Source organism: Poecile atricapillus, chromosome 1, assembly GCF_030490865.1.
Source record: "Poecile atricapillus isolate bPoeAtr1 chromosome 1, bPoeAtr1.hap1, whole genome shotgun sequence".
Lineage (NCBI taxonomy): Eukaryota > Metazoa > Chordata > Aves > Passeriformes > Paridae > Poecile > Poecile atricapillus.
The window spans coordinates 70,865,826-70,881,831 of NC_081249.1; the positions used below are offsets into that span (position 1 = coordinate 70,865,826).

General features: G+C 39.9%; 2 protein-coding genes across 2 annotated transcripts in view; both read left to right on the forward strand.

Moving 5' to 3' along the window:
* The first annotated feature begins 1,706 nt into the window (after positions 1-1,706).
* LOC131574899 (complement C1q and tumor necrosis factor-related protein 9A-like) lies at positions 1,707-8,126 on the forward strand. Its single transcript, XM_058829749.1, has 4 exons — positions 1,707-1,836; positions 3,381-3,572; positions 5,543-5,605; positions 6,499-8,126. The coding sequence occupies exons 2-4, from the start codon at positions 3,407-3,409 to the stop codon at positions 7,302-7,304; spliced, it is 1,035 nt and encodes a 344-aa protein (XP_058685732.1). The 5' UTR covers positions 1,707-1,836; positions 3,381-3,406; the 3' UTR covers positions 7,305-8,126.
* Positions 8,127-8,770: 644 nt separating this feature from the next.
* Positions 8,771-16,006, forward strand: part of MIPEP (mitochondrial intermediate peptidase) — a 66,828-nt gene continuing 59,592 nt past the window's right edge. Inside the window, exons 1-4 of the mRNA XM_058829198.1 lie at positions 8,771-9,027; positions 12,003-12,176; positions 14,012-14,100; positions 15,097-15,183. Coding sequence (XP_058685181.1) covers positions 8,851-9,027; positions 12,003-12,176; positions 14,012-14,100; positions 15,097-15,183 — 527 coding nt within the window. The 5' untranslated portion in view covers positions 8,771-8,850. The remainder of the gene's footprint in view (positions 9,028-12,002; positions 12,177-14,011; positions 14,101-15,096; positions 15,184-16,006) is intronic.

The window sequence follows — 16,006 nt, forward strand, 5'->3', positions numbered from 1 at the left end:
TGAGAGGGCAGAGGAAGGAGTACCACTACACTTCAAGGGCTGTCTTTCTCTCCAAACACAAGGTGATGTAGGATTTATCAACTGTTTCTCCCAGGGGTTTTTTTTCAGGAAAGCTGAAACTGCTTAAGGGGAAAGGAGGAGCCCCAGGTGCACCATGGCCCCTTCCTATAAGCACACCCAGATTTAGAAATACTGAATTACTGGAAATTGTAATGTCTACAAACTGCTCTGCTAATAAGGTCAGGTATATCTAATTAACCATCATAGTCACTGCTGTCATATTCAATCTCCTAACAAAGGTAATTAGCACAGGAATCAATCTAAAAACCCCTGCATCTCCCGCCTTCCAGATGCAATGTTTTTTAAGAGCAAATGATGAACTCTTGCTCCTATGTAATTATTTTCAAATCATTATTCTGTGATGAAACAAGGCACTAAAAAGCAGCTCAATGAAACTTCGGTCTTTAAGGCTGTTTCTACAGCAGTTTTCTTGGTTGTCTGTTAAAATGCATCGAACCAGACTAACTGCAGAGTCCATCAAGATATAGGTAAGTAATAAATGATGTTAATCCTAACTGGCAGGATGGGCTGTTTTTTAATGACTCAAACTTTTAAATGAGAAAGGAGGCTGAGGCTAAGCAGACAGAAAATTTCAGATGCTGCTTAATGGGTAAAGAGGAAAGAATTATTCATTGTGGCTCTCGTTTCTTCTTCTCAGCATAGCAGCGAGCGTAATTTGGCTATAGAAGTTCAGTCGAGTAGAGCAGCGAATTGCTGCACATGGTCCTTCCTTTTCCTCAGAGGGCGGTGGACACGATGTCCCAGGTTCAAGCCAGGGCAACTCAATTCTTGCAATATTTCGCTGTGGCCACAGGGTGGTGGTGAAGATCTGACAGAAAACCTCGTTTCTCTGCGGTGCTGAGGGCACGTTCTGTGATATGTGCAGAGCGCACGTGTCGCTTCTTTGCAGTGTGGTGACACCCTCAGTCACTGTTTGCAGTCACTTGAACCAACAAGGGTGAATTAAGGCCACTTCTTCTAACACATTAACTCCTGTTACTTTTGGTTTTATCCTTCACTGTTGATGATCAGCGTTCAGGGAGTTGATGATAAGCTCAGTTGACTTCCACTAGTCCTTAGCAGCAGTTTCAGTAGCTTCAAGAAAACATAGTCATTAATTGAATTATGGCTTTTTCATATTATTTACCAATAATATATAATTTAGCAGCGCAATAGCTTTGACTGTTGCTTAAACAACTAGATAGGGAGCCTGCTAATGACACATGATAAACTTTGTAATTCTATTTATTTACTTTAATTCAACCTTGTTACCTCTTTTCCATAATCTCCTAATAATTGTAATGCTACATTCTCAGCATTTTTAGTTTTAATTTCCATATTTTTCCCCTAAATCCATTGTAAATTACTTGATTCAGAAATGAACTTCATTACATATTTTAGCAGCATAATAATAGTGTGACACTCCTTCCATTGCACAAATCAACCCAGCTATCATATTTGTGTGATGTATTTACAAAGGAACAGGGAAATCAAAGCCTTATTAATCTATTTTAACATTTTTCTTTCACGTAACAGTGGTAAAAGGCAAAGTATGGGCACTTCAGCTTAATATTGGAATAAATAGAAAGATTCCACTTTAAACCTCTGTTTTAATTATTGAACAGCTCTCAAAATTAAATCACTGACCTTTGAGAATTTAGTGACCAAACAAGTGCTTGTCCTCAAGGCACATATCGGCAGGTGCATTCCTTTAGATGAAGCTTTTATGCTCAGTTTAAAGATGCCCAAGAACACTGCAAGTACCAAGTGAACAAGGTAAGAACAAAGGTCCTATATATGTGATGATATTGATGTCAGGTTGTGGAATGCATGTGTGGGGACCACGTTGCCTGTTCTTTAGGCAAGAAAAGCTTCTCTAGACAACTGGGAATGGGGCTCTCTGTAAGTGGACAAGGACTGTCAGACTTCTCCATGGGATGCATCATATCCTAACAGTGTCATACAGAGCACTTCTTCCTTTTTCACTTTCCTGGGGTCCTTTGACTAAGGTAGCAAATATTTATATACCTCAGAAGGAGAAAATGTTTCATCTATTTTCACCTTTCTTTACTGCCAACCAGCAGCAGCAGACAATGTGGGATTTTTCTGGATGGTGATCAAACATCTCTGAGTAAATCCATTGACAAAGACACCATGAATCTTTTCTAATAATGGTTCCAAAATGGGGAACTTTTCTGAACACAGAATAAAAATATTAAGGAACATGTCCCAAAGCTAAAGTCTTAGTCTATAAATTAGGTTAAGGATGCAATTATTCTTATTGAGGACATACTGGTGTCTCTCTACAAGGTACTTGTTTGCATTGTTTCATAAGAGTGAGAAATTGTGGTGAAGAGATTAAAGGGAAGACATAATTTTTTAGTTAATGCTAGTTAATATTGCAAAAGAAATAGTGATCTTACTCCTCATTAATAAAAGAACCAATTCCAAAGCCAAATTGTATACAATTTACTCATACTCAATCACTTTTACCTGTTTAAGTATTTAACCTATACAGCTGAAGCTTCTGTGCCTTAGACATTTATGAATCTTAATTCCAAATAAAACAGGTACTGATTTTGTTGCTATGTGCTTTTTATTCATGAGTCTAATCCCAACAATTGCTCTTGCATTCAATTAAACTAGCTGTGTCCAGGATTAAGTCTTAATGTATTTCAATGGGCCTATATTAAAAGAAAGTATATAGGAGGCACTCTCTTGAAAACATAAATGTAAACTGGACTTTTAGTAGCAAAGTTGCACGAATTGGGAGCACCCAGCTAAAGACTTGTTTTTGCCAAAAAGCTCTTACTTGATCCCTCACACCTTTGCCCTCATCTCACACTGCTCCAGCTCTAACCCCTCCTCTGAGGTCATTCAGTTTATTAACCCAGTAGGGGACTAATTTGAGTTAATAGTAACAAAAAAAAAAATTAAAAAAAATTAAAAAAAGTGATTGCCTTGTGCTGAATGAGGGGGTTGAATTGCCTTAGCTCACTTCCCATGGCACCATCTCCTGTGAGATGAAAGGTACCTGTGTAGTCACAAGTAGTTGCAGGGAGAAATGTGGATGGAGAATTGTGTAAAGCTAATATTTTAAATGTAGAATGATGCTATGACTGATATCTCCATTAAATAAGTATTTAAAATAGCATTTGGTAGTCTCCAGGACTGTAATTAATGCTATATAGAGATTTATAAATAAAACAAAAGAATAGACATGATGAAAATCCATTTCCTTCTTTTCCTTCCTCCACCACCCTGCATTCCTTTCTGAGGCGGACATAGTCAGATGTACTTTTTCTTCTTAAATATTTCAGCCAAAGTCATATAACCTATCTAAAGAATGAAAAGCTGGATTGTACTGCTGGCTATTGTAGTCAGCACAGCAGAAACACAAAACCAGGACGTCTGCACCCAAGGGTTTCCTGGCATCCCTGGCAATCCTGGGTACAATGGCATACCTGGTCGTGATGGACGTGATGGGTCAAAAGGAGACAAGGGAGATACAGGTACTATGTTCAAAATGAATGATTTAATATAGCAAATGCAAGGCCATTCACTCCCAAATTTGTCTATAGTTACTCTGCATGAATGGGATTATTCTGCCTAGCCTTCAGAAAACATTTCAGACATTTATCATTTAGCTGTTTGAAGAAGAAAATATAAAGAAAGGCTTAATAATGAAAGCAAGACAGCAAATACTATGGAGATGTCAGGTTCATGGGATAAAAACAAAAGAAAAAAAGGCTTTACATTCTATCATGGGAGTATTTTCAAGTCTGTTTGAAAAATTTAAAGCCTGCAAACCTACTCCTACTCTTCTAAGATAGAAACTATATTTCTGCAAAGAGCTTCAAGCCCACTAAACAAAAAAAGCAACAAATGATAACTTGTTTGGTATGTTAGGAAATATTCAGTGGTAAGAAGATTTCTCTTTTTTATCTAAATTATACATTTGTAGGACTTGATGCTGAGTGTGCTTACTTGTAATAACTCAAGAGTCACTAGAGCAAGTTCAGAAATAGAGACTATTGAACAACAATGTAGGATTTATGTCTGCTCCAGCAAGCTATAATAGAGATTTGTATGAGATATCAAAGCCAGAGGTAATCTCAGCATCCTAAAGCTAATCACCCCCATAATACCTTAAGCCTTAGGTTAATGATGGCCCTTGTATCCATGCTGGACTATCAAGGTCTGGGTTGCACAAGGTGATAAATCCGCAGGTGTGTGGACAGGTAACACTTCATCACATTTTAAAATACAGAAAGAAACAAAGATTTCCATTATCATCTGAATAGGCACATACACTTAACTGCCCTTTTTTTTTGTGTGCAGAGTTCCAAAAAGGTATGAAAAATAGTAAACCTAGAGCTTTCTTATTTTAATTTATTTTCTAAAGCCCCTTCCTGCACTCCAGTGGGTTATCATGATACCGTTGGATTCTCATACCCAACTTTTTTCCTAAATTCATCTCTTATGACTATACTGACTATTCTTTGTTTGAACAAAGTGGGGTGGATGCACCATTCTTTATACTCTATGTAGTATACTTTATACTCTTTTGGTTTAATACATGAGAATTCATTTTATTTCTTACCAAGTCAATGAAATTTCAGCAGATGCTGGGATGTACCCATTGTGCAGGAAAATGATAAAGAAATGTCCATATGGCTGGAGAGTTACTCTTGGACTGTGATTACCACCAAACTGCTGACTCTATTTTTCTTCTGTTGCTGCTCTCAGGATATATCCAGTTATTTGATCATGACCCTCTTGGTCTTCTATACTACCTCTGTACTACAAAAATAATAATTCTGTAATTGCTCTCTGTAGAGCAGTGGAAAGTCCATGTCATGCTAGGTACAGGGATCAAGAGTGTGAATGCCTTCCTCAGCTTTATAGGCATTATTATTCCACTGTAATAATCCATTACCATCTGTCAAACTCCTGCACATGTGTCTTTTTGATGTGAGAGTTCACCATTCATAGAATCATGGAATCATTACAGCTGGAAAAGACCTCTAAGACAATCTAGTCCAATCATTAACCCAGCACTGCCAGGCCCACCACTAAACCATATCCTTGTTTCACTGCTTGGCTTCGTGTCCCAGCAATGCTTCTTTCTGAATTTCCATGGATGGAAGCAACAAGAGAAGCTGCCTCCTCTTGCCTCCTGGCAAGCTGGTAATCCTTGCCAGGTTATAACGACTGTACATGTCTCAATAACTTACCTCTTTATGCCAAGGATTCCTTCTGCATCCAAAAAGCACTGTCCTCAAGCAGAGTTTCTCTGCTCTTCGTCAATCTCTCCATAAGATAAAAGTGTCAGCAATGGCAGATACTGAAAGTCAGGAATAAGGGTATGCTTTACATTACTGTTTGTAATCTTTCCTTGAAGAGGAAAGATTAAAGAAGGACTCTTCCAAAATTTTCTGATAATTTGTTTAATGAAAATCTGTTTTTCATTCTGTACTAGGTGAACCAGGAGTTCCTGGCAGTCCAGGAAAAGATGGTGTCAATGGAGAGAAAGGCGAACGAGGTCAGAGAAATGTTTCAATTTAATATTTGTCTATGAACTGCTGCCCTTGTGTTTGTGAACTCATCATACAACCTCATGTATTTTAAATTAATTTCTAAATTGAGAACAACAAACTGTACAAACAGCATTATTCCTAACTGGCTTTGAGAAGCCAAAGGCCATTGAGCAGAATTGATCAGCTTCTTTTCCCGATGGATTGAGCATATGTTCTTTGTGGTGTCTTTTGTCCATCAACTGCTAAAGCACCTTTCATATCATGAGATCTTCACCTTCAAAACCCTGAGCAACAACCAGAGCAGTTTTGAAGGCTTTGATCATCAGATCAATGGTGGGTGAAGGGTAAAGCATAGGGTGCCAGGTAACCAGGAAAAGAAGCCTTTAGTTTGCTGCAGTAGCAATCTATGTAACCCAACAAAAGTAGAAATTATAGATAGAAATTATATGTAGAAACATGTGGCAAGCAAGTTCAGGATGCTGTAAATAAAAAACCCTTCCTCTTCCTCTGTTTTGTGAACAGTCCCCCATTTTGTATACCAAAGGCTGTAAAAAAGCTTGGAGAGATGCTGCTTTTGTATGAGATGATGTGAGCTGTCAGCGCTATAACCAGACCATAGACACCTTCCTTTCTTTGAGCTTATTCTTGCTGCTGCCAGCCAAAGTACCTGTTTTCTAACAAAATAACAGGCTCTTCAGACATTTGCTTATCCTGCACTTAAATGTACGAGAAACTGTGTGTACAGTCCAGCATCGTATGAGTGGAGATGCACACCTGCACATGTATCTCCTCATGATGAAACTCAGTTTGTGCCTTCCAATGGAGAATCACAAAAAAAGTTGTGGAGTTGTTTTGTTTTTGTTATTACTTGGTTGTTTTGGTTTTTTTCCCCCTTTAGGAACCAATGGGACTGTTGAAGAGAAGGGGAACAAAGGAGATAAAGGAGAAAGAGGACCACCTGGGAAACTGGGACCAAAAGGATTTATAGGATCAGTGGGTTACAAAGGTCAGAAGGGAGAGCTGGGACTGCAGGGACAAAAGGGGTTAAAAGGAGACATTGGACCCATAGGTCCAAAAGGGACAAAAGGTGAAATTGGCCATCCTGGAAGAGTTGGTTTCCCAGGGCCAATTGGCCCGATTGGTAATCCAGGTCCTAAAGGTAATATTGGAGGTATAGGGCCACAGGGTAATCCAGGAATTCAGGGGGAAAGAGGCTTGAAAGGAGACAGGGGAGACAAGGGGAATGTAGGTGCCCCAGGAGTCCTGCCAAGGAGTGCTTTCAGTGTTGGCCTTACAGCCAACACCAAGTTTCCCCCTCCGAATCGCCCGATCAAGTTTGACAAGGTGCTGTACAACAGTCTGAATGACTTCAACTCAGCTACTGGCAAGTTCACCTGCAGACACCCCGGTGTTTACTATTTCACCTACCACATCACTGTCTACTCAAGGAACGTGCGAGTAGCTCTCGTTAAGAACGGCATCAAGATGCTGCACACGGTGGACAGGTACCAGAGTGGAGAGGACCAGGCCTCGGGAGCCACCATCCTCGAGCTGCAGGGAGGAGACGAGGTGTGGCTGCAGGCCCACCAAGGAGAGGCTTTCAATGGGCTGTTTGCAGACGGTGATGATGACACCACCTTCTCTGGGTTCCTCCTGTTCAGCACCGCTGACCCACTGGAGCCACAGCTGCTGCCCACCCCATAATTCCACATTATCCCTGAATGCTGCATGCCCATGCCCTTCAGCCCTTCCTAAGAAAGCTGTTAATCTGCTGGACAATTTCTGCTGGATTCAACAGAAAATGGTTGTCTTCAGGAACAGCTTCTGCACAAGAGAGGACAAGCCTTCAGAATATACAGTGCTGGGCTTAACACATTAGTGGTTTGGTGACTTACTGTCACAGGGTGTGTGCCCTAGTTCTGACAAACGAATTTTAAAGCGAAGTGGGATGAAATAAAAGACAGAAGTTCCATAATTATGTTGTGTGGGACATCTTGTATAAACAAAAAGCAACAGTTGCTTCCAAGCCAGTTTGTATCTTCCAATGTGGCACATGTAGATGGGCTTGAAACTTAGTTTGCATCCAACCACTTTAAAATAATTTTTAAACTTGAAATTAGTGTAATTTGATACCTCTACAGAAGCTGCTTGCTGTGTGGTGTAAGCAAGTTTCATTGTTTCATTTACAGCTTTTAAATATGGTTCTTTGCTCTCTGTGTAGTCACGGTCTGAAATTGAGCAAAACTGAGTGATAGGACAAAGTGTCATGTGGATTCTCTGATGTGGGGAGATCTTCAAGGCCAGTGCAAAAATACAGCATAAAGCTGCTGTACTTCAGAATTAGCTGGTGCAAAACAAATTCTCCCATATTAAAGATAATATTTAATCAACACAGAAGCAGCCATGCCAGAGAACTGATCAACAGAAATCTCCCATGCCGTAAAACATTAATTCTGTAATTTTTTTCCCCTAATTTTTTTTTTTCTTCCCCCTGTCCCCCTTTCTTCTAAAACTCAAAAATATTAAAAAAAAGTTGGGAAGTCTCATTCATTTCTCTTAGAAGAGAATAAAGTAGAGATGCCAATGGAGATGGGCGAGCATCACGAAATTCAGTGCAAATGCGGTGTTGGGAGCACAAGGCCTGGCTTTCCCTCAGCACCTCAGGGTGCCAGGGGAATGTGGGCTTGTTCCCACAGTAGTTGAACCCCGAGTGTGGAGCACAGATCCAGACGGAAAGGGCACGGTGCGTTAATTCAGGAGGAACAGCTGCACTTCTCAGATGACAGCGACGGAGGCACAAGGGCACTCAGGCGGAGGAAAGGATTATGTGAATTTTTCAGCAAGACGGCAATTTTTCCCCCCGTAAGCCACACGCCGCCAAGTTTGTATCACAGGAACATCTAGACCGAAAAACCGTTTTAAAAGGGCCTTAAGGTTTGACTGGAGAACGTGTAGGGCAGATATCAGCCGCCAGACTCCCCGGTGCGGCCGGGTCGGGCGCTGGTGAGCCGGGGAGCGGCGCAGGCCGGGGGAGCGCTGAGAGCCAGAGGCAGAGGCGTCCGGCGGGCTGAGGGGCGGTGAGAAGCGAGAGCTCCGCCTCCCTCCACCTCCCTCCGCTTCTCTCCGCCTCCCTCCGCCTCCCTCCGCTTCCCTCCGCCTCCCGCTGCCGCTCCTCCCTCAGCAGGGACGCGCGGAGGTCGCGGCCGAGCGGGGCGTGCGGAGGCCGCGGCTGTGCCGGGCCCGCTCCGCCATGCTGGGCGGCTGCCGGCGGGCGCTGCCCGCGGCGCTGGGCCGGGCGCTGCGGGGCCGGGCGGCGGGGCAGGGCGGCCGGGCAGTCAGCACCAGCTGGTGCCCCGTGGGCACCGCCTTCGATGCGAAGCAGCAGCAGCAGCAGCCGCTGCGCGGCGGCGCGGCGGGCAGGGACACGGTGAGCGGCGGGAGGGGAAGGCCGGGCCTGCCCGCTGGCAGCCTTGTGCTTCGCTCTGCTTCTCTGAACCGTTTTAAGGGACTTTTTTGGGCTGTAACTTTTATCTTGAGTGATTTTATTTTTTTTTTTAATTTTACTTTTAATATAGGAGCTTATATGGGTTCTGGTAAACGTTATGACTTTTGGACACAGAAGCGTTTAACAGTGATGGCCTTGTACGTGGGAACGCTTTGACCCTCAGTGGTGCCCATTTGTCCATAAAGTGAGATTGCCCCTTCCATTACCCCTTCCCTGCCGGCTACCCTGTCAGAGGCACGCTACTGCACTCAGACAGTGCTTCAGGAGCAGCCACGCTGCTCGCATTCTCTTGCCTGAGCGTTATTCTTGATGTTTTGCCTGTGGCAAAAAAAGAGATTTCTCTGGTGATTTGGTGACAGTCGGGTTTTCTGATGCGTATCTTTTTAGGGTGAGTCAGGGACGTTTGTTAATGTGTGTCCAGGGAATCAACAGGCTCCCGGAGAGGGTAAGATGGCACAGTGCATACAGAATAGGTGCAGCTGTAAAATCCAGGTGTTTGCCCGCTGACTCAGCTGTTCCTGCCATGGTGCCCAGCCTGGTGGAGCTGTTGAACTTTGGGTTTTAGGGAGACAAATCTAACCTCTCTGTTTATAATCTGGCACTTGCTTGGGAAAACTTTCTTCAGGTTCTCATGCCTTCGCAAGCACACTGGTGTGAGTCTTGCTTCAGGAAGTAATCCAGTTAATATTGTCCATTTGGCAGATATAGGGAATGGGTTCCACTTGATTCACTTGGCCCACAGTTCTTTTGGAATACAGGTGTGTATTTCAGGCTCACAAAGAGACTGTACCAAATAGGATGTAAATGCTGAGACCAAGTGAAAACAAAAATGTATCAGCCATGCAGCCAATGCCATTAAAGAACAGAGAGAACTGCACCGGGATTCATTTTTTGGTAATTTTAACATTTTTATGTTAAACTTGATACCATATGTAAAAGGAGTTCGATGGCTAATTTATCTCTAAGAGGAGATACATCCTGGTCACAGCACTGCATTCACAGGAAGAGCTCGATTGGGAGGATGGGTAATGATGTAGGGCAGCAGGAAGACCTGGAGCTCTCAGGGATATTGCAGGACATTACAGCATCTGGCTGAGGATCTGAGTGAAGGGGCAGTCTCGAGTGTCTTACCCAGCAAACATTATTCAAGAGTGCTGTGATACAAGTATATTTATGTTTGTGTACACACAAACATAAAAAAAATTCCTTTTTCAGTGTTCAGTTCCTGTTCCCAAATAATAAATTAAAACATGGGAAGTCTGAGGAAAGGTTTTCTTTCTTTAGCAAAAGAAAAAGGTGCTTTTAACAGCAGTGACAGAAGGAAAAGAGGAAGAAGCAACCCAAAATGTTCCAGATGCATACCTGAAGGGTTGCTTTTGCTTCAGAATACATACTTGTACAGATGAGCTGTCAATTTGTAGCTTTTTGTTTTATTTGGATAAATGCTAGCAAGCTGTATGCAAACCTGCAGCTGACTGCTATAATACCAGGAGTTTGCAGAAAGTAGATTATAAACTGACTGTACTGCAGATTTGAAAATCCAGGTTGTGATTTTTAGATACTGAGGTTGAATTTGGGAAGGGATAGATATTATGTGAAATCACATACCTTTCACTGTTTGAAGCTGTAGTCAGGGGGTGAGGAGATGCTTGTGTTGTAGTTGGGCAGTTGCAAAGGGAGTGTATTGCTTGAAGAGATGTTGCTTTAACTTAAATGAAATTAAAGAATTACTCGGATAAGGTTTTTCACCCAGGGTATGGTTGGGCACTGGACCAGGCTCCCCAGGGCAGTGGTCACAGCATCAAGCCTGACAGAGTTCAAGAAGTATTTGGACAGTACTCTCGGGCCCATGGTGTGACTCTTGGGGAGGGTGCTGTGCAGGGCCAGGAACTGGACTTCAGTGATCCTTGTGGGTCCCTTCTGTCATGTGGAATTCAACACAAAACTTTTCCAAACAGTGTTAAAATGATAACATAAAAGCAGGTCTTTAATTGAAAGCCTTTGAAGTGCACAACATGGCAATATGTACATGTGATACAGTAGTTCCACAATTTTTATAAGGTTAGTTGATTAGTATACCTATCAAATATTGTCCAATTAGAAGAGCAGTTGGGTTAGATAATTTCTGCCCTGGGTTCAGCCCCATTGGAGTCCTGTCCCCCCCGCCTTTGATCTTCTAACTCTACATTTTGTTATGTCTATGATACATGGTGCAAAATAAAGTGTCCTTGCTAAACTAACAGGAAAAACTAAACAGAATTTCAGGAATGCATCAATAGGAGTTTTCTAACTGTGAAAAAGGGAGCTGGAAAAGTACTAGAAGTTGTAACTATGTATTAACAGCTACAAATACATGAAGAATACATAAAAACCAACAATCTCTAGGCATCACTACCAGCTCAGTGGATTCTGTGGTTCTTTGAAATCTTTTTCCTGTTGTAGGCCTGCACTGTGGAACTTCTCTGTCTGCTAGCATTAGTAATTTTGTTTGATCTGTGGTAGAACCTCCCTAAATCTCTTCCACAAATGCAGAATGTAAGTGCCATCTGCATTTACCCTGCACAAATAAGTGTGTTCACCTTGCCTTGTGGGACAGAGCCAAGCTTGGGAGGAACTTCAGGAATAATACTTTTCATTCCACAAACATTTTCAATTGTTGATTATTCCTTTGAGGTCTTTTTCCAATATTGGGGGGGTCATTTAGTGAGCCTGAGACAATTGTCCTATTGCCAGCAATCTCTTGATATTTGGTGCTGCTGGCACACTGGTAAAGTGTTACAATATGCTAGCTAGGGTAATTTTGGTAAAATTCTGTAGTGACAATTCAGTCTTGAAACAAAGGTGCAGAAATCAAGGAGGGCAGTAGTGATGTGTTTTCATTGTGTTCTGTACTGCAGGGTCTGTTTGGTGTTCCAGAACTGAGCTGTCCAGAAGGATTTCAAGAAGCACAGCACAAAGCATTGCAAGAATCAGAACAGCTTGTCCAAAAGGCGTGTTCAACACCACCTGGGCCAGAGACTGTGATGATCTTTGATGAGCTTTCAGATAGCCTGTGCAGAGTAGCAGACTTGGTACATTACTTTTTTTATTTTTACATAAATTCTTTTAAAAGGGCTTAGCTTACATCATGTTCCATTTTATGATTTTCTGCACTGTGGTATATAGCAGATCAGTTCCATGAAGTTTTGTGTTAAGACAGAAAATTAAATTCATTGAAAGTGAATTACAAAGGCTTTTACCAAATGATAGCTAAGTACAAATCCTGTTAAACTGTCCAGTTATTTTTAAGACAGATGCAAAAATTGTATAGAAGCTACAACAAGAAAAACAACAGTGAAATCATACTTGTGTTTCTGTTGCATTATTAATACATAAGCTCTCCAGCGTTGCTTTCTTGTGGAAAAGAAAGTTTTTATTTCAGAGGTAAAGTTGCAGTGGCAATGCACATGTTTTAAATTATGATCATTCAGAGGTGAAGGACCATAAAGAGCTTTCAGAGTAAAGGCAGCAGATGAAAATCAACATTATCACTTTTTTATTAACAGAAGAAAAAGGCAGCAATTTCTTAGATCGTAGTTTTTGTGGTTCACAGATTTAGAGTACTTGGTCTGATATTCTGCATCACAAAATTTTAAGTTTAATACAGCATTTCATTTTGCTCTCCAGAAATTTGCCCAAAGTATATCTTTTATCAAAGCATCATTCTTTGCTGGAAGGAAGCAGAATCAACCTTCATACTAAAATCAGTTCTTGGTGAATAGGTTTTTTAAGGTCACTTGGGTTTTCACATTTGAATGTCTCTGTGTGTTTTCAGTTCTCCTATCTTATTCTTTTGTAGAATTAGCACATCTTTTGTGCTGGGCACTTTTTCGTTCTGAAAGTACTTAAAAGCTGTGTCAAGTCACTAGTTCTTATGTTTTGTGTAGACTATGTCTAATTATGCTTAACCAATCAATCAGTCAGTCAATACCTGAGTAAAACATTTGTGTCAGAATTCAATGGCCATAGTTTTGTATCAGACTGCTGAGTTAAAATTATCTCTTTTGTACTATATTCAGGCTTTTTATGTTCACACATGCACAGCCTGCAGAACTGTTTGGAAGTTATTTGGTGATCGTTATCTGTTTTAAGGATTTTGATATCTTTCATTCAGCACCTTTTCTGTCAGTATTATACAGGATTTTAGAAAGGAATCCTTAGGAATGCTAAAATTTTAAGTGTGTAAGATTTCTAAGGCTGCCTTTTCAATCAAGCTGCAATCATATTTTACACTGTCAGCTTGTTGCATGTACTTTCTGTGAAGTTGTGCTTAATGTCTTCAGTATATTCCTAGACTTTAAATATATTCTTAATCTTTGAAGTCTATCATGTCAATGCTAAAACCACACTGAATTTATGTCAGCAGTCCTGGAAGCCCCTAGCTCCCCAGCCATTTTTAGCATCCTTCTAGCCTTATAAACCAGCCCCCTGAAATATTCTGAGATTTACAAAAAAAGCAGTATTTTTTCCTATTAGGAAGTATGCACATTTGGTGGTGTACTTTCTTCTTAACTAGAAAATTAAGTTTTAAAAATCTTTTAAAATAACATTTAAATATGTTGGAGTAGCTCTGTGTTGTATGGACTCGTAAGATACACACTACTTAAAATGTTTTAAGAGGTGTATGAATTAATGATGTTTATTGGAAAGAAACAGGCACTGTGTAGTTTAATAATTGTCAGCGAAGTTTCCCAATCAGCTTTATATTTTAGACAAGAAAAGGCAAATTCTCCTAAGTGATTGCATAGAACTGTAGAAATAAATATTAATATAAATACAAGTACTTGAATGCAATGTATTTATAAGCCAGGATTTTTTTTTATTATTTGTGGTTTTGCCTCACTGTTTTCTTCTTCTAATGTATCAGGCTGATTTTGTAAAAGTTGCCCACCCTGACTTTGCATTCAGAGAGGCTGCTGAAGAAGCTTGCAGAAACATTGGTACTGTGGTAGAGAAGTATGTTTTCTTCTTTTTTCTTAGTTTTTTTTTTTTTTTCTATTTCCATACACAGCTTTAAAAATTACTGTATGATCATCTATGAAAACAGCAATCAAAAAAATATTTATGCATGGGAACAAAGTTTCAGTCCTCTGTTACAGACATTTAAGGGTTTAGTTTTGTTACAGTATTTCCTGAAAGGTTTTTCTATTTTAGTTGCAGTTTATGACTTTGTGTCACTGAAGCCCATCAAAGGCTCAAGTAACATTTTTCTAGGACTTGTGATAATTCTCTAATGGTTGCAAAGTTTATGTACAAAATACTTGAAAGTGGATTTCTAAGGAATTTGATTAACACACCATGTATAACAATATGATTTTAATATCTGAATACCACTTCAGATATAAAATTTGTAGAAAGAAGAAATTATTCACACATTATCTTGAGAGGCTCATAAACTATTTTGTTTTGTTGCCCACTGTATCCCACCTGGGAGTGCAGGATAAATCCGATGGACACAGTGTTGTCTGCATGGGGACAGTGCTTGATGTGTGGAGATGTTCTGGGGATAGTAAGCTCTTAGTCTGTCACAGTGGCAGTCAGCAGCACATTTATCTGATGGTAAATTTGAGCACAGGTTTTCCTTTAATGGAGTGTTTCCAAAGTAAGGATTAGAAAATGGTTCTCCCACCTTTATGCTCTCATTGTGTTTATCTTTGTTCATAAAAAAATAAGCAATGTTAGATTTGTTCATATTGCTACAAAATGCAGTCCAAAAGTATTTTTCTGTCAGATGCACAAAAACACCTGTTTCCATGCTGTTTTGTCCACACATGCTCTGTATAGAAATTTTCTACTTTTTAACTGTGATTGTGAACCAGAAAGCATTTTGAAAATACAGTCCTTGGCTTTTAATGTCATTTTACTAAATACTGCCTTTGAATGAGTAATACCAAGAAACTGAAATATTAGTCTGTTGCTAACACATGATTCTTTTACTCTGTATCTTTTCAGATTAAATACAGATGTTGAACTGTGTCAGAGTCTGAGACGTCTGCTAGCTGATGAAACTGTAATGAGTACCTTAGATCCAGAAACCAGGTACTTATTAATGCTTGTAGATCTTTATAGATTGTAAATAGACTCTTGTAGATTTAGGTTCTTAGATGGTATATATTGTTCCTTATTGTACTTATATTTTGTGTTTTCTTAAATTAATAAATGCAGTTTTGGAAAACATGCTACATCTCCATTTTTAATTTATTAGTCACTACCAAATTACCTGCACAGGGGTTAGGTAGTTTGCAGTTGTATAATCTTGGGAGAATGTCTGTAACTGTAGAGCACAAGATACATTTATGCTGAATGACTGAGATCTTGCAGGAACAAAAAAATGCAAACTTAATATTTTCATCAATAATATTATTTTGATTAAAACTATATACTGTACTGTGATGTATATATCAATATTTTTAGGAATAAAATTAGGGAACCATATATAACTTGATTTCACTTTATGGAAGTTTATTTACATTTTTCAAAATCAGTTTAGCAGTGTATTTATTGAAATCTTACTTTATGATTGCTGTAATAGGTTTTATTAGCTGTTTGTGCAGTTATAGTTTTGAATTATTTATTCACTGACATGGTTAGACAAGCTTAATGCACAAGTTATTTCCTCCTTCCTTCTTTCACCATGATCAAAGACGTTAGGTTTGGAAAGGTATTTTTCTGATGTTAAGATAAATTAAGTGTGAAAGGAAATTAAAATGGTAATTTGTACAAATTGGTTGAACATCTAAATTAAGGTACTGGAATAATTTTGAAGGATGTTTTCAAAGCAAATGACTAAACTAAGAACAAAGGACAAATTGTTTCTCACTGAGTAAATTGTTAAGGACCTAAAACATAGGAAATATTTGTC

Excerpts from the sequence above, each read along its gene's own strand:
- LOC131574899 (XM_058829749.1), top strand. The coding sequence starts at position 3,407 with ATGAAAAGCTGGATTGTACTGCTGGCTATTGTAGTCAGCACAGCAGAA. Across the intron at positions 3,573-5,542 it reads AGGAGACAAGGGAGATACAG|GTGAACCAGGAGTTCCTGGC; the intron begins GTACTATGTTCA and ends ATTCTGTACTAG. Across the intron at positions 5,606-6,498 it reads TGGAGAGAAAGGCGAACGAG|GAACCAATGGGACTGTTGAA; the intron begins GTCAGAGAAATG and ends TTCCCCCTTTAG.